This window comes from Ovis aries, chromosome X, assembly GCF_016772045.2.
Source record: "Ovis aries strain OAR_USU_Benz2616 breed Rambouillet chromosome X, ARS-UI_Ramb_v3.0, whole genome shotgun sequence".
NCBI classification, from domain to species: Eukaryota; Metazoa; Chordata; class Mammalia; order Artiodactyla; family Bovidae; genus Ovis; species Ovis aries.
Genome location: NC_056080.1, coordinates 119,635,494 through 119,660,032, shown reverse-complemented (window position 1 = coordinate 119,660,032; position 24,539 = coordinate 119,635,494). Strand labels below are relative to the sequence as shown.

The following is a 24,539-nucleotide window of genomic DNA, read 5'->3' as shown; positions in this document are numbered from 1 at the left end:
CAACTCTTTGCATGAGGTGGCCAAAGTACTGGAGTTTCAGCTTTAGCATCATTCCTTCCAAAGAACACCCAGGGCTGATCTCCTTCAGAATGGACTGGTTGGATCTCCTTGCAGTCCAAGGACTCTCAAGAGCCTTCTCCAACACCACAGTTCAAAAGCATCAATTCTTCGGCGCTCAGCCTTCTTCACAGTCCAACTCTCACATCCATACATGACCACAGGAAAACCATAGCCTTGACTAGACGGACCTTAGTTGGCAAAGTAATATCTCTGCTTTTGAATATGCTATCTAGGTTGGTCATAACTTTTCTTTCAAGGAGTAAGCCTCTTTTAATTTCATGGCTGCAGTCACCATCTGCAGTGATTTTGGAGACCAAAAAAATAAAGTCTGACACTGTTTCCACTGTTTCTCCATCTATTTCCCATGAAGTCATGGGACCAGATGCCATGATCTTCGTTTTCTGAATGTTGAGCTTTAAGCCAACTTTTTCGCTCCCCTCTTTCACTTTCATCAAGAGGCTTTTTAGCTCCTCTTCACTTTCTGCCATAAGGGTGGTGTCATCTGCATATCTGAGGTTATTGATATTTCTCCCGGCAATCTTGATTCCAGCTTGTGTTTCTTCCAGTCCAGCGTTTCTCATGATGTACTCTGCATAGAAGTTAAATAAGCAGGGTGACAATATACAGCCTTGACGTACGTTACCTGAAAACATTACCAATCTGAGTACACTTCAATTAAACTCTATGCGTGAGGCTTTTGGAATATACACAAAAAATGTGTAATAAGTTACAAGCCATGCTGGAGATGGTTAATTTGGGGTTTTAAATACTTATGAGAGATTTTTTTTTTTCTTTTCCACTTAATGTCAAAGTCAAGCAAGGCAATTTCCTTTTTCTTCTTATTACACAACCTTTTGAAGTTTAAGCTTTATGCCACATTCTCTTTTGGAATGCCAACTTTGAAAAAATCTCAGATTTTATCTCCTATCCTCAAGTCCCATGCAACTGTCAAAACACAATATTTTCAGAAAACATCAGGCTAATCTGCAGCTATGGTGCCTTATTATCAGCTCAGCAATGTCTTCAGCAATATATTTTATTTTTGTAGTATGACCTCATAACTATATATATATATATATATATATATATATATATATATATAATCAAGCACTTTTAAGGAGGTGGATGGTTCTCATGTTATTTCACTTATAATAACATAGGAAACAGACTATCTTGAAGTACTGTTCTAAACATCTACATCTCATTAAAATATGTGAACTGCACTGATATCAATATTCCAGACAAAATTTTAACTCTTATTTTTGCTTAATATTTTCATAAATAATTGAAATGAATTAAGGTAAGCAAAAGTAGCTTTTCATGGCATGTCTAAAATATGTAGAAACTAATTACACACACCCTGAAACTTTAGAAACACCTACTTACCATTATCTAGATGATTTTTAAATCAGTCATATCTGTATATCAAGCATTCCTCCAAATTTTCATCATAACCAGGAGCCTAGAAACATGCAGGCAAATAGATGGAAGCAAGCGAATGAGAATTTCTAAGTATTTTGGTCTAATTTGTCAGTCTGTCTGAGTTTGTTGAAGACTTGGCAGAAACTAAGCTGGTCCAAAATAGGGCTTATTACTAATAATACTATTAACCAAAAACTGCATCTTCAGTGTTTTCAGGATCCTGGCAATGTACAGAGAGATTAGTAGGCAGCTTCCTGTGGCAGTTTATAGAGCAAATTTAATTTCTTTTTATGGTTTTTCCTGGCAGGCAAGTCAGGGAAAATCTTATTTTTAATGTATCTTATTCCTGAAGAATAAGGAATATTTACAAAGCTTTATTTACAAAGCTGCTCATGATTACTTTATTTGTGATTAAGAAATGTGCCTAGGTCCTTGCTACTCAAAGTCTGTTCCACAGACCATCAGCAACAACCTCACATAAAAGCTTGTTATAAATGCAAAATCTCAGACTCTTCCCCAGACCTACTTGATTGGTTCATTTTAACAAGATTTCCAGGTAATCTGTGTGCACATTAAAGTTTGAGAAGCACTGACCTAGGCGACTCTGGTAGGTTCGTAACTGGTTGACAAATGACATTCACAGTGTTGATTGCTATCAACAGTGAATAAGATCTCAACCAGACTACCACATTCATAAAATGCTGAACATCACAATATATAAAGACTTAGATGAAGACATAAATGGTGTGATTATAAAATTTTGAACTGCAGAATCAAAACTCAAAAAATATTTTGGAAAGGTCTGACAAATAACAAGATAAAATGTATTGAGAAGAAATGTAAAGGTTCAAAAACTAAACTGTACAAATACAAAAGAGGAGACTCTGGTTTAATAGTAGCTCATATATAAAATACCTAAACAAGACTTCCAAAGGTCCTGTCAATGATGGAAAACGAGCAAGATTACTAGCTTTTTTCCCCATTAATTTTCAAGAAACTATACAGGTAAACATAGACCCAAATAACTAATTTTAAGAAATTCCTGAAAACCCCTTGTGAAGGTGTGACAAGAGGCTGAAGTCTGGTGCAAAGGTTAGCTGGAGGCAGCAATGAGGGGAACGGTTAGGAAAAGAAAAGGTTTATGTTCTGGTTTTGTCTCTAGTCTGCATCTCCTTGAAATACGCATGACATAGAGCTAGCCAAATAAAATATGAGGTTTAAAAAAATTATTATAAAGAAATATTTATCCTATGAATACAAAGTTGAGTCAACATCAGAAAATCTGTTAATATAAATCTTTGTATAACAGACTATTGGATTAAATTACAATTGATGCAAAAATATATTTGGTAAGGTTCCACATCTATTTATGATTATTTTTAAAAGTCATGAAAGCTGGTTACTTGATAAATGTTCAAAAACTTATAGAAAATATTATACTTAATAGAACAACATTAGTTATATTTCCATTAAAACCAAAATGAGTACAAAGCTGCCAGCTATCACTGCAGTTTAACATAGTATTGCAGGTTCTGGACAATGTTATAAAAAATACATAAAATATAAAGAAGTTTAAAGATTAGAAGGAAGACCTTAAAACTATTTGAAAATTATATGATCGTTTGCATAGAAGAATGTGTAGAATTAGCAAATCATTAAAACTATGAACAGTTAAGCAAGACTTCCAGATACAAATCAATAGCATTTTCCCATGCCAGCAACAACCAATTAATAGAATTTAAAATATAATATTCACAATAGTATCAAAATTTAAAAATATCTTAGGCATTACATTAATCAGGAAGGCCTAATACCTTTATGGAGAAAATTATTAACTCTAATATAGGAAATATAGGTGGTATTGGAGAAGACTTTTGAGAGTCACTTGGACTGCAAGAAGATCCAACCAGTCCATTTTAAAGGAGATCAGTTTTGAGTGTTCATTGGAAGGACTGACGTTGAAGCTGAAACTCCAGTACTCTGGCCACCTGATGCGAAGAGCTGACTCATTTGAAAAGACCCTGATGCTGGGAAAGATTGAGGGCAGGAGAAGAAGGGGACAACACAGGATGAGATGGTTGGATGGCATCACCGATTTGATGGACATGGGTTTGGGTGGACTCCAGGAGTTGGTGATGGACAGGGAGGCCTGGCGTGCTGTGGTTCATGGGGTCACAAAGAGTCGGACACGACTGAGCGACTGAACTGAACTGAACTGAACATAGGAAACAGTTGAGCTGAATAGAGATATATTCCATGCTCTTGAATGGGAAGACTTATTATAAATATATCAATTGTCTCCACATTAATATTTAAATTCAATGTAATCTCAACCAAAATTTCAGCTGATTTTTAAAGAAAGTAAATAAATGTAAGAAAAATGTACACAGTGTAATAAAAGCCCACAAATTGTTATGCCAACCTTAAGATAGATGAAGAGCCATAATAACATTTTTACTTTTTAAAAAAGTGATCTTTTTGCAACAAATACTTATCCCATTTCTTAAAGCCTTACCTCTCCAAGATTACAATTTATCAATTTTCTAAATATCTCCAAATTGTCCTTTCTTCTCTCTTTTCTCTCTCAACCTCTCAAAAATGCTCTTTAAAAAATAGAAATGGCTTTCTTTTAACTATTACTTAACTCTCTATTTTCATAAAATTGAAGACTTAATAACTACATAAGAATTTTACAGAAAATAATGAAAAACTTTTGACTGTGAGTTTATAGATTGGAGCCATCGATGAACTATGCATGGGGCTTCCCTGGTGGTTCAGTGGTAAAAAATTTGCCTGGCAACATAGGAGACACAGGCTTGATCTTGGGTTCTTTGATAATTTTGCCTGGACAATTCCATGGACAGAGGAACCTGGTGGGCTGTAATAGTACATGGGGTTGCAAAGTGTCAGACATGACTTAGCAACTAAACAACTGATATAAATCTTACCAACTAATTTTCAAATAATATCAAAAGTACCTAGAAACAAGCACAGAAAAAAGTGAAAATTTTCCTACTTTATAATTTGTTTTAAAAAATACTTTTGATTAACATTTTCATAGGCCAAAATTACCAGAGCTTCTGAGTAATATTAATGATTTATCTGCAACAGAACCATAAACATAAAAGCATTATATTTAAGCTAATGTGAAATATTCTAAAACACAGAGAAAGATTTCAGAGTTAACTGCTTTAGAAATAAACTGTTTTAAGCAAAAGAGACACAGATGTATAGAACAGGCTTTTGGACTCTGTGGGAGAGGGAGACAGTGGGATGATTTAGGAGAATGGCACTGAAACATGTATAATATCATATATGAAAAAAAATAGTTGAAAAGTTGAAAAAATATATAAAACTTAATGAAATAGATTGTTTTCTACATAGAATATTTTACGAATCTATGGGATATGTCAATTTTCTCCATGAAAATATAGCATACAATCATTCAAAATAATTATTTTTTAAAGAAATATGACTGTCAGAGCCAACTAGCAGAAATGAATAGTCAATGACAAACGTAGTACTGAGAGGTAAATTTCAAAAATTAAACTTGCAAAATATGAGCATGAAAAACAATTAAATTTTAACAGGTGGCAACCTCATTGACATCAGTCTTAGCAATGTTTTTGCAGATCTGACTCAAGGGAAACAAAAGCAAAAATAAACAAATGAGTTACATCAAACTAAAAAGCTTTCACACAACAAAGGAAATCATAATCAAAATAAAATGGCAATCTCCTGACTGGGGAAGATATTTGTAAATCACATATCTGATAAAGGGTTAATATTCAAAATAAATACAGAGCACATACAACTCAACAGTAACAACAATAAAAAAAACTGATTAAAAATGTGAAGAGGATCTAAATAGACATTTTTCCAAAGACATACAGATAACCAACAAGTACATGAAAAGATGTTCAACATCACTAATTATTAGGGAACTGCATATCAAAACCAAAATGAGATATCACCTGCCTGTAAGAATGGCTATTATTTAAAAGACAAAAAATAATAAGTGTTGGCAAGGATGTGGAGAAAAGGGAACCCTTGTACACTGTTGGTGGAGTAGTGAATTGATAGAGCCTCTATGGAAAACAGCAGAGAAATTCCTCAAAAAATTAAGACTAGAACTACCATATGACCCAGCTATTCCACTTCTGGGTATTTATCTAAAGAACACAAAACACTAATTTTAAAAAAATATATGCACCCCTATGTTAACTGCAGCATTATTTACAATAATCAAGATATGGAAATAAACTAAGCATCCATTGATGGATGACTAAAAATATGGTTTTATACACAATAAAATCTACTCAGCCATAAAAAAGAATGAAATTCTGCCATTTACACAAGGATGGACCTTGAAGGTATTATGCCAAGTGAAATCTAAAAGAAAATAAAACAAAAACAAACTGATAGATTCCAAGATCAGATTAGCAGTTTATCAGAGGGTAAGGGGGTAGGGGAAAGGCAATATAGCTGAAGTGGGTAAACTGTATAGTGATGGATGATAACCAGCTTTGTGGTGGTGACCAATCTGTAGTATATGTATACATGTTGAATTATAATGCTGTATACCTGAAACTTATATAATGAAAAAGAATAATAGCCCTAGGGTATAATTTCAATTACTACTTTATAAATTATACAACACTGCTTTGTATTTCTCTGCATTAGAAGTGACTGAGGTATCTAAACAAAGTTCCAGAAAATTCAACTTGCTAACTGAAAAATCTATTTTTTTTCATGTATTTACACATGTACATAATACATTTCTTATTTATTTAGGTAGCTACTTGATGGATACTAATGGAGCACAGTAAAAATAAATTTATTTCTAACTTTGAATGACAGGAAGCACAGAGAGTCCTTTACAGGATTAAGATGACATCATTTTCTAAAGATATCCAAAGAAACCATTTTTTTTTAAAGAAAACATTGCCTACTAAAAATATCATGATGTACAGAAAATCTGGACTAAACTTACTTTGAATATCCTCTCAAAGTCTATTTTTCCATACTAGGGAACATAGACACAAGTTATCAAATACCTACAGAAAATGGATGCTGTGATGTTAGGAGAAGAGGTAGAAAGGGGAAAAAAAGAAATCTCAGCCTTTAATTTTTGTGCTCAACTTTATACACAGTTTGCATCGGTAATATACATTTAGTGTTCCATTTATTTTTAAATGCATCAGAAAATCAATCATGATAGATCTGTGACCAATACAAACATTTCTGAATTCAAAAAATTCAGTTAGAAAAGTCAATAAACTAGCACTTCTGTAAAGATAATTATTAAACAATGGTAACGTATATTTACTCCTTATTTCAGTTCTAACATATCCAACATCACTTCTTTCTTGTGCCATATAGGAATAAAATTTAGCAGGAAGTAAGCTATCTACTGTATGTTTTAGGGCCTAATAAAATATTTTAGTTTGATTACTTAACGTTCTTCAAAACACAAATCCAATTCAAATAATGATAATCATTCCTTATTCAATAACTGGTGAAGTAAATATATAATAACCATAAAAACTATTTTGAATAAATTTTATACTTACTCAAAAACTACTAAAAGGAATACATCAGAGACTTGGTATAATGTTTGCTTGGGGACTATGCTGTGAAACTGCCAGAGAAGCGTTCCTTTTGTCACTCAGTAAATAAAACTGCCATGGTGGACTTCAGATAGACCCATCTTAAATGGAACTTTGCTTTACAATAAAGAATGTTACAGAGGTTCTGGTGTATTTTTTCTTTAAAGTAATAATTAATTGACAAGTAAGTGAAATGCAATAAGGAAATGACCTATAATTTCACTAATATTTCAATGATACAAAACATGAAAATACTTGTAAAATAATTAACATCTAGATTAAGGAATTCTACAGCATGATAACTATGAAAGCAGTATGAATGATTGCTGTAGCTTTTTAATGATCACTTTATTTGTAACACTGTCAAATTTTTACATTAAAAACTAATAACTAAGGTACATATTTGTAATTTCTTACTTTATTACCCAAGTTTTCACTAAAGAGAGATTTTTGTCAATGACTTTTTTTAGATCCAACTAAAAAATAACTAATTAGCTCAAATATTTAAAGTAATAAATTATCAATAATTTAATTTTTAAAACTTTTAGTCATAAAAAGCTTTAATTCTTTAAAAGCTCCGATTTGACCCTCAGGGAATGTGAAAAACACATCTGTATCCTAAAGCCAAAACTTAATTATATGGCTTCATGCCAACAGATCAAAAAAAGTAGAGTTGCTCTTAAACCAATCCTTATTATATCATTTGGCACAATAGCTTTTACCTTTTTTATATATCATTGAAACACCCAGGCCAACATTTCTAGTAAGTTGCATCCATATTAAGAGGTAACAAGTGCAAATAATCACATACTTAAGATATGATACTTGCTTGACTACTACAAAAGTAATTATACTTAAGTTTTTCTATAGGAAACTGAGTTATTCATTACAGTAATGTTTTTGAAAAATTCCTGCACTATTAAAAATGTAAATTTATCCATCTTTAAATTAAACAAGGGCTTTATATAATAGTATGCTAATGAAAAGATTTATAGAGTGGTCTGTGTTTATTTCATCATGTTAATTGAGGATCAGTTAAGATTTACAGGATCCACAAATGGACATATTTTCTAATAAAAACCTACTCCTCAGCTGCTGCGCTCTGAATCTGAATATAACCAAAGGCAGCATACTGATGTAGTAACGTTCCTGAAAGTCAAGACATAAACCCAAACTTTGGCAGTTTTATCAAAATTTCCTTGATAATTAAATACTCTGCTAGTTCTCAAAAACCTTACTGTTTTGTGTAACATTTTCAATACAGAAATAAAATACTCTTCAAATAATACATTTCAAAAGATGATTAAGTTTTGCAAAATTAAATAGTATAAATTAAGCATATTAACATCGTTTTTCTGACAACATGAAATAACCAGTTTAAGAAAACTGCAATGGACTAAATAAAAAACACAAATGTCACAATGTGAGGCACATTTATCCTCACATATTACTGAAGTTACAAAATCTACTAAAATATTTTCAAATTCCATTATTACATTTAAAAAACTGCAAAAATGCTTAAGACTATAGGAGAGTCATGAATTACACAGGCACTTCACATGTAAACAATCTACAGTACAACTGAAAATATTTTGGCACCAACCTATAATACTAAAAGAATTCAATATAAAGCCAGAGTTCTGTAATTTCTACTCACTTTTTCTATAAAACTAAGACCAAAGACTGAAGAAATTATGTATAAACTAGAATCACAAGTATATTAAATAACTCAAATATAGAATTAGTTTTAAATTGGTAAAAAAATGATTACCTTATCCAGATGTTTACCAGTATGCTATGATAAAAAATTAAACCTAATGTGATTATTATATTGAAATCACATTTTAAACTTAGTATTAATCTGATTATTGAAAAATAATCAAGATTATTAGCTAACTTAGTAAAAAGAGAATTTGAATTTATCAAAAACTCTTATTAAGTGGATCTAGTTTTCCCTCAAAAGAAGTTTGGGCAATTCAAAATTGAATTTTGATGTTTTAACATGATTTTTCTTAAATCTAAAGCTTGAATAATAAAAGTATTTTTGACTAGACATCCTTATTCATAAATTTGAGATATCTGAAATCACTTCAAATAAATGAAACTAGACATTTAGGATTTTTTAATGTTATGTCAAGCCGTAGAAAGCTGAGATGCCTTGGTTGTAGGTAATTCAAGAAGAGCCTGAACTGTGACACCAACTTTCACAAGACCTCTTTCTTCCAAAATATGATGAGGCAAACAGAGTCTTTCCTGAAAAAACAAACAAAAAATGATATCTAAACATGTGCTTTTTAATAGTACAGCAAAACCTCAGTAAGTCAGAACTGAGTTTTTATAAAACTCCAGGTAAAAATTATACCATTCTAATGAAATAAACTTTTAAGATGTCTGCTTCAATAGATTTTTATGGTATGGAATTCTATTTCATGGGCTGTATTTTTATCTGAGGTTGATCTGATCTACACAATAAGAAAATATTTTTAAGTGAGACGGCGGTGCTAGATGTTCCCTAAGCCCTTGTGCTAGAGCAGAAAGAGCACTATATTTCCAGCCAAGAGATCTAAGGGTCATATGGAGTACTAAAGGTACTAAAATTCCCTGAGATACTGTTTTTTCATCCTGAAAATGGAACTGTATGAGAAACAAATAGAAGAATCTATATATGGAAGCATTTTAAACATCTTGTAACCTGCTCAGTCCTATACAAAACTAGCCACTCTGGTTCCTTCTACCAGTTCTTAGGTTCCATGGTCTGTGATGTATATAGCACTTCAGTACTTTTTTTGTCATAAGATGACTTCCCTCCAGCTTCTAGTGATGTTGTGTTGCTTCTTAGTTCAAATAGTCTAGAATTTGATAAATAACAACTGTCTTCTCTTCTAAGTCATTATATATGTCATTTCTTCACAATTCTATGAGAAAGAAGGTTTAGAGACAACTTTGCATTAGGTTTCATTAGCTTTCAGTGATCCTCTTTTAACATTCTTAATGTTTCCAAGGGTTCTGTCTTCACCCTCTTCTCTTTCTATACTGTATTCTCTCCTTGGTATTCTCAAAGCCTCATCAAAATCACAAGGATTTTAATTGAAGATATGCATGAATGTGCACAGCATCAAATAAATTCGGTAGCATTTTTTGAAGAAATGATACAGTCTACTGCTTCAGTTGGAACACTCACTAATCTCAGGAAAATAAGCTAGTAGTGGATAGAGTAGACGGCAAACAGACCATTTATAGGTCCCATATGGTCCATGATTTGGTTTAGGTGACTAGCATAGTGTTTTACAACATTACTTTTTTTAATCCAGTGTTTCTTGAAACATTGGAAACTTTGGCAAGATAGGGCCCCTAATCCCAATGAGTAACAACTATATCTTCCATCCTGATAATTTTCAAATCTTTATTTCCTGCCAAGATCTCTCTACTGAGCTCCAGATACAAACGTCAACTTGATACAGCCAAATGGATGTCCAACAGACATATCAAAATCACTATGTCCACAACAGAACTACTTCCTTACTAAATTAACTTTCCTGTCTGTGTTCTATACCTCAGTCAGTAATACACTATTCAGTCTCTCTCAACATAAACCTGGGAATCATAATCGTGTTTCTTCCTTATTCCCCTGACTCAGTCATCGAATACTACTGATACTATCTCATTTATCATAGTTCTCAAAAACTATCTTCTCACTCCAATTTCACTGCAACATTTATTGCCCTCCTAATATTTCGCTTGTTTATTCAAATAATCACCAACATATATCAGAAACTAAAAAAGGTTTCAAATCAATGGCATCAGCTCCCACCTCAGAAACTAGAAAAAGAAGAGCAAATTAAACCAATGGTAAGCAGAAAGAAGGAAATAATCAAGTTGAGAGAGGAAACCAATAAAATTAAAAAACAAAATATTAGTGAAAAAAATCAATAAAACCAAACGTTAGTTCACTGAGAATTTTTTTTTTAATTCACAAAATCCCTAGCTAGATTAATCAGGAAAAAGACAGAACAATACACGAATTAACAATATCAGGAATAAAAGAAGTGATGCCACAGGAGAGTCTACAAATACTAAAATGATAAAAAGGGGGACATTATAAACAACATTATAGCAACATGTTTGACAAACTAGATGAAAAGGACAAATTCTCTGAAAGACACCATATATCAAAGCTCATACAAGAAATAGAAAATTAGAATAGCCCTATATTCATTAAAGAAATTGAAACTGTAGTTAAAAAATTTCCTACAAAGAAAACCCCCTGCCTAGATGGATTCAAAGTTCAATAATGACTGTGACTAAATATTTAATGAGTAAATAATATTAATTCTATCCATAATATTCAATAAAAGTGAAGAGTGGGGAATACTTCCTAACATGTTCCATAAGGTCAGCATTATCTTGACACCAAAACCAGACAAAAACTTTAAAAGAAAGAAAACTAACGAACAATAACCCTATTGATATAGATGCAAAAGGGCTAAACAAAATTTTAACAAATTGAATCCAACAACATAAAAAAAGTAACAACAACAAAATCCATCATGACCAAGTGGGGTTGATCCCAGGAGTCCAGGTTTGAGTTAATATCTGAAAACCGACCAATGTAATTAACAATGCTGTGAAAGAAAAAAAATGTTAACTCAGTAGATGTAGAAAAAGCACTTGACAAAATTCAACATTCATTCCTGGTAAGCACTCTCAGCAAACTAGAATCATGTATCTCACAAGGAACTTGTATCTGGAATATATAAAGAAATAATAAAAGGTGACTAATTCAATTAACAAATGAGCACAGGATTTGAAAAGACATTTCTCCAAAGAATATATACAAATAGTTAACAGGCACACAAAAAGATGACCAACATCATTAGCCATTAAGGAAAAGCTAATCAACATTTAAATTAAAAAATAAATAAATAATTTTAAAAACCACACACAATGAGACCACTTCAGACCTCCTACTAGGATGACTAGAATCAAAAAGGTAGACAAGAATAATTGGTGAGGATGCAGAGAAATTAGAACCCACATACATTGCTTCTGTGAATGTAAACTGGAAAATAATTTAGTAGTTCCTCAAAAAGATAAACAGAGAGCAGATATAACAGATATAACCCAGCACAGAGCAACCATTTAACCTACCACATAACCTTGTTAACTAAGAGAATTAAAACAAGCATTCAAACAAAAACATGTTCATGAATGTTCACAGTAACATTATTCATAATAAACAATGAGTGGAAACAGCCCAAATATCCATCAACTGACGAATGGTGAACAAAATGTGGTACATACATATAATGGACTATTACTCAACCCCAAAAAATGAAGTACAGTCATGCCTCAGAGATAGTGAGACTCCAGTTCTAGACCACCAAAATAAAGCAAATATTGCAATAAAGTAAGTCACATGAATTTTGTTTCCCAATGTATATAAAAGTTATATTTACATTATACTCTAGTCTCTTAGCGTGCAATAACATTACATCTTTTAAAAAAAACAATTAAAAAATATTACTAAAAAATACTAATCATCATCTGACAGTGCAGGGCTGTCACAAACCTTGAATTCATAAAAAATGCTGTATTTGTGGTGCACAATAAAGTGAAGCGCAATAAACCTGAGTATGTCTGTACTGCTTTATGCTACAACATGGATAAACCTTGACAGCATTATGCTAAATGAAAGAAGCCACACACAAAAGACTCCATATCATATGACATTATTAATATGTAATGTCAAGGAATAGGCAAATTCATACAGATAAAAAAGAGGAGGGACTGCTAACAGCTAAGAGGTTTCTTTTGGGGTGATAAAAATATTCTACCTTTATTAATAGTTTGCTGTCCAACTCTGTGACTATACTAAAAACCATTGAATTATACACTTTAAATGGGTGAATTTTATGATATATTAAATATTTTTTAAAATAAAAAACAATGTGTGTGCCCAGGCCTAAAAAAAAGATAACTTCAACCCATACCTTTCAACATGTATAAAAATTAACTAAAATTTGATTATAGACCTAAATGTAAAAATTAAGACCATAAAAATTCTAGAAATAAATATAGGAGAAAATCTTTGTGACCTTAATTTATGCAAAGATTTCTTTGGTTTGACACCAAAAGTACAATCACTTTTTTTAAATGACAAATTACAAAAAAATTAAAATTTCTGCTCTTTGAAAGATACTATAATGAGAATGAAAAGACAAGGCAAAGACTGGGATACAGTATTTGTAAATCATATATTGTATCTGATAAAGGACTTGATCCACACATCCAATAAAGGACGTTATCTACAATTTATAAAGAATCTCAAACTCAGTAAGAAAACAACTCAAAAGATAGACAAAAGATTGGAACAAACACTTCATAAAAGTCATACAAATGGAAAATAAGACATTGAAAAAATGATCAACATCATTAGTCTTCAGACAAATGGAAACTAAAACCACACTGACAAACTGTACATACCTATTAAAATGAATAAATTTAAAAAGACACTGACCATATTGAATATTACTGAGGATGTGGAGGAACTGGAACTCTCCTACGCTGCTGATGGGAATGTAAAATGATATAACCACTTTGGAAAAGTTTTATACTCAATGTTAAGCATATACCTCCTGTATGTTCTAGCCATTCCACTTTCATGCGCCTACTCAAAATTAAAGAATGTATATATCCAAAGACTAGTACATAAATATTCATAGCAGCCTTATTTACAGTAGTCCCTAAAACTGCAAACAATCCAAATGGCCATCAACAAACGGGTCAATGGACTGACAAATTGTGATATATTCATATAATAAAATACTACACAATAATAAAATGGAATGACCTTTTTATACATGCAATATTATGAGTCTTAGAATAGCTACACTGAGCAAAAGAAGCCAGAAAAAAAATCATACATATTTTATCATTCCAGTTATATATAACTCCAGATGGAAAATGCAAACTAAACTATAATAACAGAAAACAGCTTTTAGTGGTTGACTAGAGGATTGCAAAGGGATAAAAGGAAACTTTTGAAGGTAATGGACATGTTCATTATCCTGACTATGGTAATGATTTCATGGTATAGGCATATGTCAAAATTCATCAAACTGTATACTTATATGAACTTTATTGTATGTCAATTATACTTCAATAAAACTGTTAAAAATAGAAAAATATCCTAAAAAGTTAAATTTAAAAACTGACTATATATGATCATTTTCAAGTCAGGGAAAAACAAATTGAAGCTAAAAATAAAATCTCTCCTTTTGTTACCAATACCTAGAGAGTTTTGAAAATGAAAGCTGATGAGCCACCTTTATGGTGAGGACGGGTGAGTCACTAACTCTGTCATAGAACAAATAGGAGAAAGAAGATGAGAGCATGCTAAGTAGAATGGTTTTCATAAGACGTTTCCTGTCATTCTCCTTGCCTAATGTATAAAGAAAGTGTCAGGAGTAAGTTAGATTGTCTTTCAATTCATGTAAAAGAACAGAAATAGAGAATATCCAAGTTAGAGGGTGGGTTCTGGAATTAGATCACTGGGGTTCATAGTTTGCTTCCACGTTTACTAAAGTTTTAGTAAAAGTAAAGTTTAGCAAACTTGGATAAGTTTTCTAAGCTCTCTGTGCCTCAGTTTCTTCATCTGTAAAATGTCATTCATTTAATAAATGTTGACTGAGAACCCCTCATCAAAAAACTCTTAAAAACTGACAAAACAGGAAAATATACACAACGCAATAACAAACTAGAAAAATAACCATCCTAATTTTTCTTTCTCACTAAGAGATTAAGAGTGAGTATATAAAGAAAGAACTAACATAAAGATGCTTAGGAATTAAAATTTCAAAACATCATGTCAAGCATAGACAAGAAGTAACTAGCTTGCATATAGCTTCCAAATTAAACAGTATCAACTGATTCTCTCTATATAAATTATATTTATTCATTTGTAGGAAGAGGTCACAGTAGAATTTGTAAACCAGATTATTATGACACTATTGAAAAGAGAACTTAATAATTACAATATTTAAGTGTATCAAAACAACACATGGTACACCTTAAACTTACAAAATGTTATGTCAATGATATCTCAATAAAATATACTTTAAAAAATAAAAGGAAAAAAGTACAACTACATTGTGATCTGCTAACAATTCCAAGTCCTCTCAACAGTTCATCATGTTGTTAAGTTTATAATGTTATCAAAAAAGCAATATTTTGATTTTTCATTTTCATTATATATTTATAATATTGCTTTGTTAATTTAATACTATTACAATTATTACATAAAACATAAGCTAATTTCTACAAATGTCAGAAAAAGTTTATCCAGTGAGGTATTATCATAATGTTACTAAGATTTCCAAATTGACATTTTAAATAAAGTTTTAAATGTTGTTCACACTGAATGCAAATCTTCCAATCAGAGTCTATTCTTAGATTAAAGGAATCCAAATATTCTCTATCAGGAAAAATAAGAGTAGCAACAGCATCACAATCAACCTGTCATATGACCAGTAAGTTATGTTTATTCGATGATGTGCATGGTTAGTAAATTTTTCTACATATGTAGCTATTTTACAATTACTTTAAAAGCAGCTTAAAAATCATTCAATAGGCAGCTTTTACATTTAAATATGGAATTCAGTAGAAGGTGAAAAGGAAGGTATTCATTTTCATGTTCAAAAAGCATTATTCTTGCCTACTGTGAAGAAGCCAGTTTGTATGTAATAAATTCATATTTAAAAGATCATTTTGTTAGAAAAATAATTACCTGCGAGACACCCAACTTTTTACAAGCGTCAAGAAAATTTTCTACATTTCTTCGACATTTCGCCATGCTAAGTTTAGGCTGTAAAGTAAGAAAAATAGTATATTTTCAGGTATATTTGTACAAAACTTATAAAAACCGAAAATTATATTTATTGAAGAATATTATTTAAAGATTGTTTCAAGCAGCTTTATCTTCCTTTAGAGAACTAACAAACTGTAGCCAAAACTTACCACTGCTGGTGATGGCACATGAATACTAGCTACAGAGCGTGGCCTTATATGATTGGCTAAATGGCAAAGAACAACCCCATCCATCAGTGCAGCTCCTATGTCATCAGGCAAAATTACTTTTAACCTGGATTCAAGATTCTGTAAAAGAAATGGGTATAAATCACAGACATTCTATTTAAATATATATGTATATAACTAATCATTACATAATCTAAAATTTTAAAGAGTACTGAAAATAATATATTCTTTTTTAATTTTCCAAGTTAAACCCATTTCTATAAAGCAGACCTGAAAGGTCAATGCGACTTACATTGCGAAGCTGTCGTATTTGTTCTCGCTCTTCCCGTAGATGTTCCATCTTTCTTCTCATTGTAAAACCTGGATCTGCTGCCCCATATTCCTGGCGAGATGAGCGGCTGAAAGCTATAAAAACAGAAATTTCCTAGCTTATTATAAAGCTAATCAGAAGGATCAACCATTGGCAGGGAAAGAGGCATGATACAAAGAACTAGAACAAAATGACATAAAGCACTTTCATTATTAATGAATTCTAATATTTTTTTACAGAATATAATTGAAATTTACTTATCTGCATAATTGAAAACAACAGGGAAGACAAGTGTAACAACTGCTACCACCTATAGATGTTCTTACTTAAACATATATTAGAAACATGATCCAGGTTAAGAAATCAGCCTTTATTATCTTTAAAGAAATAGGAAATTATTCTTGAAGGTCAATACAGTTATTCAGGAATAAAAACTATAATTCAATACCTTGCCAAGTAACATGGATCCATTTTCTTTTGGGCTTGCCAAATGCGAAAAGATCCCTTTTTAAAACCACAATATAATGGAGTGCTATAATTTCAAACAGTGTTTGGTCTGCTGGCAGAGTGGTCATTCTAATAGCAGTCACAGTAGAGTAGAAATAAGACTGCAGTATATCTAAGGCAAAAAGCTGAGGTTTCAGGAGCTTGAAGGTAAAGAGGAAGAAAGAAATGGGGAATGGGAATTGGAAAGACAAATAAGGTTAAGAGAAAATTACTTTTAGGAGAGGGGAAAGAATGAATCTACGTGTACTTAAAACTAAGGAATCAATCCCATTTAAGCTGAGAAACTCTAGTTTTGTATATAACCAATAGATTGTATTTGCAGAATATATATTTACCTGATCTAGGCTTCAAGCCAAAGGGACCATGTGAAAAAACATCAGTTCTATCATACTCCTAAAAACAAAAAAACAAATAAAATCTTTTTTCTTTCAAAATAAAGTAGTTATATTCATGCCAATTTTGAGAAGTATTTTTTTCCATAATTAGTGGAGTAGAGAAAGGTAAACTGCAGTTTAATTCAAACAGATAATGTTTCATTTTTAAAAGGTCTACAAATATTTGCTAATTAACTTCTCTCTTAGTATAAGGGAAATGAAAGTTATTGAAGTGAATCAAATAAACATATACTCTTTTTTTTAATGAAGAACCAGATTAAAGTCTCCTGAAAAATGGAAAAAAGTTTCAATGAAGAGATAAGTGAAATTAGTGGCGTTTACTTACTATCTACTATGGACTTGACCCTTAGTGGATAATCTGAGGCAAATATACACATTCAAACTAACAGTGGCTGCAGAGTGATAGAGAATAAAGCATTATTTCTTCTATCTGAATTCACATTATTTCAAAGTGCTTTCAAACAGTACTGTACTGTGAAAAGAAACGTGGTATATTTAAAAAATCTGAACGTAGAGTCAGAAAGTTTAGACTAAGTTTTAAGCAAAACATTTTATTTTTCTGTAACTATCCTTTCACCTTTAAAATAGGCTGCTGTAAAAATTAACTGAGATAACTAAAAGAAAGCACTTTGTAAATTATAAAATGGAAAGCTAATGCAATTTTAATAGCATCTTATTTAATCTGTACAACAACTATGAAGTTGTTAAGAGTTTGGGCTTCAGTCACTCCTCTACCATTTATTGACTGAAGTCTTTAGGAAAACTTATCACTCTTGAGCTGTAAAAGGATGAGGATAATACCCAGCTAGTGGGACTGCTCTTAGGTTTAAATGTACAGGCAAGCACTTTGTTAATAGTAAAGCACTAAACTAATTGTTTTTACCATTTTCCTTTCACTGATGAAACTGAAACAATCAGCATTCTGGTGACTGTCTTAATTTTCTGATTAACATGGGATAAGCAATTCAAGTTGAACATCAGCTGAGCTACCAAAACACATGCTGACCACCTATCTATCCACAAGCCTGTTTGTCTTGATTATTTCAGTTAAAGTACTATGAATTTCCAGACAAAAATTTAATTTATCCAAATGTAAGGAAAATGTGTTACAAAAGCAATATAATTTGAGAAAATTGGCACTGATCCTCTTCTCATTGAGCATAGATCATAAAATCACAAAAAATCTAAGAAAATAAGTTATCACCTACATTTGTTATAACTGAAAGTAAAAGAAAGGATTTACAAAAGCATGTGACAGAGACGAATTTTAGCATATCCTAAACTGTTTTGAAAAAAGAATGTAAACCAGTTTACCTGCCATATAAGTAATTTAGAAACATGTTTAGAAAACTAATGTCCAAGTCCATCTTAAAGTTTTATAATGCAACTGACCCAAAACAATACACAAACAATTCTGGCTTTAAAAAAACTAATACCACCTATATAAAATGAAATATTGTCTAATTAACCAAAACTATATTGTGATTTTGGATTATCCAAATATTTAGACAAAGTCCTGAATTCACCAAATAAATAAAAAATCATCTATTTACTAATGCCAGTACAGTTTTAGAATACTAAGTAATCTGAAGTAAAAGAGCTATTGTTTAGGATTTTTAAAATTTATCTCATAACATATTAAAAGCAACAAGTTTAACTAAATTAGAAGAGTCAATCATTCAAACCAAAAGAATATTTGGTTGAGATCTCAGAAACTCTTAACTTTCATCTACCCCTTTTCCCCATGGCCCCTCCTTAGGTCTAAGATGCTAGGAAAAGTGTACCCTCTTGTCGATAGGAACAACCCACTACAGGGATGTTTCTCGTGGAAAAAGGAAGTTTTTCTTGCATTGCTTTCAGACCTAATTGGTTATGAGAAAAACCAAAGGCCATTGCACAATGCTGAAGTATTTTTTTTCAAATTTAAAATCTGAAAGCTACTCTTGTCATTTATTTCAAAATATTGATGAATTATAAAACATAAAAATTTATAAAGTGAATTATTTCATGTGATCTATAGGCATTTTTCAATAAGTAATTTAAGTGATATTCATTATGAATATTTGTACCAAAACATGGTGTTCTTAGAAGTTTTTGTAAGCTAGTTTTGTACAAATTAACCTACTATGGATTTTTAAATATGGGCGAATAAACTACATTTACAAAAGAAAGATGAGGTTAGAGAGAAGCGACAAAGAAAACCTATGTAAACACATTTAAAAAACAGAACTTGTACCTCAGATGATACTGGCGATTGTGGTGACATATTAGCATTATCACTGTCTTGCTAAAATATAAAAATAAAAACATGAAACATGAAATTAAAATATGAATGATGATTCAGACATGTAAAAGGAAAACTGAAACTACTAAAGAAGGATCTGGAAAATACCATCCACCACCTTGCCAAAATGTGGTCTGTAGACCAGTAGCATCAGTATCTTCTGGAAGCTTGTTAGAAATGCAGAATCTCAGGCCCCACCCAAGACCTACTGAATCAGAATCTGTATTTCAGTAAAATCCCCAGGTGATTCATAAGCAATTTAGAGTTTATAAGTAGTGTCTACTTACATCAAATATTTTCTTACAAGTTTATTTCCTTTAAATATTACTAATGAAAAATCTTTCTATATTTCTTAGAAAATAGCCACAATTTAAGATTAATTCCTGATAAGAAATGGCAGCAATATATTCTAATGTGAGACAGACACATGGACGCATGCAAAAATTCCATCACCCCAAATAATAACATTTACCTGGAAAATTACGTTTATCTAATATAAGCTTAGAAATAATGACAAAGAACTGAACTGCATAAACTACTACTAAATGGTTCATGTTTTTTTCTCAATGACTACTACTAAACAAATACGAAAATCTTAACTTTTAACCTTGAATATACATACAAGATAAAGTATACATTCATCATCAACAAATGATTACTGACTGTCTACTATATGTCAGACACTGGTGCTAGACCCTGGGAATATTGAAACTTAGTAAAATATCATTCACTCAAGGATCTCTCAGTCTAGGGGGGAAAATAGATTCATTTACAGAAGTAATACAAACTTCTCAGAACAATAATAGAGCTATGCATGACATATTATTAGGCACAGATAAGGGATACTTGGGGAAATGGTGGGGCTGATAAGTAAAGGCAAGTTTCCTGAGAAACTAAAAACTGAGTAGATGTTTAACAATATTCCAAGATGAGAGGACAACAAGGACAAAGGCACAGAAACAATAAATGTAAGGATGAGTGCAGAAAACCTTGTGCTGTGCTGTGTTTAGTAGAAAATCTTGTAGTTCTGTATTTTTGAAGAGTATGGTGAAAGGAAGGTAAATCATGAATTGAGGCTGATGTGGGCAGCCGAAGCTTGACCAAGAAGAACCCTAAATTTACCTTTTAAGTGATGAGGAGATAGAGAAGGTTTCTAAGCAAGGGAATGGCCTGATCATATTTGCGTTCTTTGAAACAATCATTGGCAGCAGAGAGGAAAATGGATTGGAGAAAGGGAGAAGATTAAGTATGCTACTGCAGTAGTGCAGGCCAGAAATGATAAGGGCTTGTGCCAGAGCAGAAATGCAGGTGGGGAATGTATTCAAAATATTTCTGTATCCAGAAAAAAAGAGTAGGTTTTGGTAACTGATTAGATATTGAAGCATGCAGAACCAAAGTGGATTAAACATAAAAAGGAACAAAGAAATCATCCAAGCTGAACCTCAAACCTACAGTACAACACACACTTTTTGGGTGATTCCATATCTTAAATTTAAAAGAGTTTTCAGAAGTCCTCTCAAGTATTCAACATCAAATTAATTACCAATCTGTCCAAACTAAAGTACATAGAGTTACTTAAGTATTTATGGTGATGAGACTGTATCATTTCAAAAATGCCAGGCTGATGTACAAGTTAAAATGATGAGGTAGAAAAATTTATAGTAATGCTCAAACTGTAGAAATCTAATTTTAAATGTTAAAATAGTATACAGAGTTGTGAAACGAGATTAGTAAGTTTCAAAGGAAAAATCTCAATTGACCACCATGCTGATTTAAGAAGATAAAATATGCAAGAATTTTAGTTACAGTTTTAATATGAATGTTAATAAAATTCTAAGACCAAACTACTAACAACATGTGGAAATTATATAATCAAATTAATACCAGTCTAATCATGCTAATTTTTTTATTATTGGAGAAAATCCACACATTAAATCAATAACAAGATGGATTATATTTTACCCTGATTGAGCCAACTACATATGAAAATAAATGTTTTAAATAATTGTTAATATTACCCTCTTTTCTCACCTCATTGTTTTCATTGCCACTTGAACTCTTCCTTGATGATTTATACTGAAAAATATTTAAAACACATACTTTATTTTTCCTTAGACGTGAATTTTCTAACTAGTAAATTTTATATATATAAGGTTTATTTACATTTTGATACTTTTAAATTATCTATATTACATGTAAAATGTAAATTGTATGTAAATATCTTTAAACTGTTTAATTTCATAACCATTTTAAACAGTCCTACTACTATAATAGCTAACACAAGTAATACTTTCTACATGCAAGGCATTGTTCTAAGTACATACATCAAGTAACATTTATTTCCTAAACCAATCTATTTCCCATTCATTCAGGTTTGCTGAGTCTTGTCTTAAATCCTCCTTTTTCTTAATCCACTATATACAAAACATCAGGTCAGTTCTTTCTGAAAAGTCTCTCAGACTTCTGAATTCTCTCAACTATTAAACTATTAGTCTATTCTAGGCCTTATTACCTCATGCTTAGTCTGCAATCTTACCATTCAAAATGTCATTCATTTTTAAGAAACCTATTGATTTTAGGTTAAGAAATACTATATTACATGTATATATTGACTATACAATAATAGTAACAGTGATAATAGCTAACACTTATACTAGTGCTTACTATTAATATACACTTTGCACTGACTGAAGTGTCTTGTATGTATGGACCCACTTAATCTTAACAACTCTGAGGTAAATACTGTTATCTCCATTTTATACAAGGAACAGAGGTAATATGCTTAATATCACAAATGCTAGAATGTAAAAAGTGCTTTTACTAGGATCAATAATCAAGGAAATACAGTTTTGACACATGGAATCTGGTCTCATCACTTCATGGGAAATAGATGGGGAAACAGTGGAAACAGTGTCAGACTTTATTTTTGGGGGCTCCAAAATCACTGCAGATGGTGATTGCAGCCATGAAATTAAAAGACGCTTACTCCTTGGAAGAAAAGTTATAAAAAGAGAGCATACTGAAAAGCAGAGACATTACTTTGCCAACAAAGGTCAATCTAGTCAAGGCTATGGTTTTTCCAGTGGTCATGTATGGATGTGAAAGTTGGACTGTGAAGAAAGATGAGCACCAAAGAATTGATGCTTTTGAACTGTGGTGTTGGAGAAGACTCTTGAGAGTCCCGTGGACTGCAAGGAGATCCAACCAGTCCATTCTAAAGGAAATTAGTCCTGGGTGTTCATTGGAAGGACTGATGCTGAAGCTGAAACTCTAATACTTTGACCACTTCATGCGAAGAGTTGACTCATTGGAAAAGACTCTGATGCTGGGAGGGATTGAGGGCAGGAGGAGAAGGTGACAACAGAGAATGAGATGGCTGGATGGCATCACTGACCCGATGGACGTGAGTTTGAGTGAATTCCGGGAGATGGTGATGGACAGGGAGGCCTCGCGTGCTGCAATTCATGGGGTCGCAAAGAGTTGGACACGACTGAGCGACTGAACTGAACTGAACTGAACTGAAAGTTCTTCTGATTCTGCCATCACAGAAATTTTCCTGCAAATCAGTGGTAGATTGACCTTTTTCAAAACACTAACTCTTCTACTGAAAAAAAAAAACTAACTTTCCAATTATGTCCAGATTTCTCTGCTGGCATTCAAGGTTCTATTTAATGCCCCCTTTACTTATGCAGAATTATCTTCCAAAACTGTTCAAAAAACAGCTAACCTACCTGGTAACTCATCCACACACTGGAGGATGAACAGTATCAGGGATTATAAACATAAGACCTAAATTCCTCTACTGTCTCTCCTGTGGCTTACAAAAACTATCAGTAATCTACCAAGGTGTTCTTGGCAGCCAATCCCAGACAAAGCCTCAATACACTTTCAACCCAGTGTTCCAGATAGCCATCAAACAGAGCTGGCATGTGTGAATAAACCTATTTTCCACCCTTAAGCATGATGTCACTGATGGTACTTGTTCTATTTCAATAATAGAGTGACACCTGGAGAGTGAACACCAGGACCCCAAGAAAGCATCAGTCATAATATTGAAGGAGAAGAAATTCATGGATGTCAAAACAAGGGCACTGCCCAAGCTTGTTACTGCTTCAAGATTTCACCTCTAAAGGCACTGTTGAAGAGTTTCAAAAAGGTTTTCAAAAAGGTATTACAAGCATGTCACTGGAGTTTCTATGCTTACATGCTTTTCAACTGCTGCCTTTCTTACAAGGAACTCAAACATGAGCAGTTATACAAGTACCCACTGAAGAGGACACAATCTGCATTCCTGACCGTGACTACCTTTGCCCAAAAGCCCTGATCTTTACTGAATCCTTTCATATTTTATTTGAGAATTAACACCTGATAAAAGATGACTAGTAGAAAAACAAACCAAACACAAAAGAATGACATTTTAGTAAATAATAAGCTAATTAAGTCTGGAGAAATACATACAGAAATTTGTATGCAGGTCAAGAAGCAACAGTTAGAACTGGACATGGAACAACAGACTGGTTCCAAATCAGGAAAAGAGTACGTCAAGGCTGTATATTGTCACCCTGTTTATTTTAACTTATATGCAGAGTACATCATGTGAAATGTCAGGCTGCATGAAGCACAAGCTGGAATCAAGATTGCCAGGAGAAATATCAATAACCTCAAATATGGAGATGACACCACCCTTATGGCAGAAAGCGAAGAACTAAAGAGTCTCTTGATGAAAGTGTAAGAGAAGAGTGAAAAAGTTGGCTTAAAGCTCAACATTCAGAAAACTAAGAATGGCATCTGGTCCCACCACTTCATGGCAAATAAATGGGGAAACAATGGAAACAGTGACAGACTTTATTTTCTTGGGCTCCAAAATCACTACAGATGGTGACTGCTGCCATGAAATTAAACGCATGTACACCCATGGT

General features: G+C 32.2%; 1 protein-coding gene and 1 non-coding gene across 5 annotated transcripts in view; both read right to left on the bottom strand.

Moving 5' to 3' along the window:
• Nucleotides 1-6,610: 6,610 nt before the first annotated feature.
• Nucleotides 6,611-24,539, bottom strand: part of LRCH2 (leucine rich repeats and calponin homology domain containing 2) — a 105,919-nt gene continuing 87,990 nt past the window's right edge. For 2 of the 4 annotated variants that reach the window (XM_015105079.4, XM_060407885.1), the window contains 7 exons: nt 21,652-21,696; nt 19,573-19,623; nt 17,277-17,334; nt 16,417-16,529; nt 16,107-16,244; nt 15,877-15,954; nt 6,611-9,344 (listed from right to left, as the gene is read on the bottom strand). In XM_015105079.4, the coding sequence (XP_014960565.2) occupies nt 9,225-9,344; nt 15,877-15,954; nt 16,107-16,244; nt 16,417-16,529; nt 17,277-17,334; nt 19,573-19,623; nt 21,652-21,696 (603 nt within the window). In that variant the 3' untranslated portion in view covers nt 6,611-9,224. The remainder of the gene's footprint in view (nt 9,345-15,876; nt 15,955-16,106; nt 16,245-16,416; nt 16,530-17,276; nt 17,335-19,572; nt 19,624-21,651; nt 21,697-24,539) is intronic. The other 2 variants (XM_027962966.3, XM_060407886.1) reach the window with 1 other exon arrangement.
• On the bottom strand, nt 19,113-19,241 carry LOC114111831 (small nucleolar RNA SNORA35). The gene has a single exon (XR_003587570.1). It is a non-coding gene; the product is annotated as a small nucleolar RNA SNORA35 (small nucleolar RNA).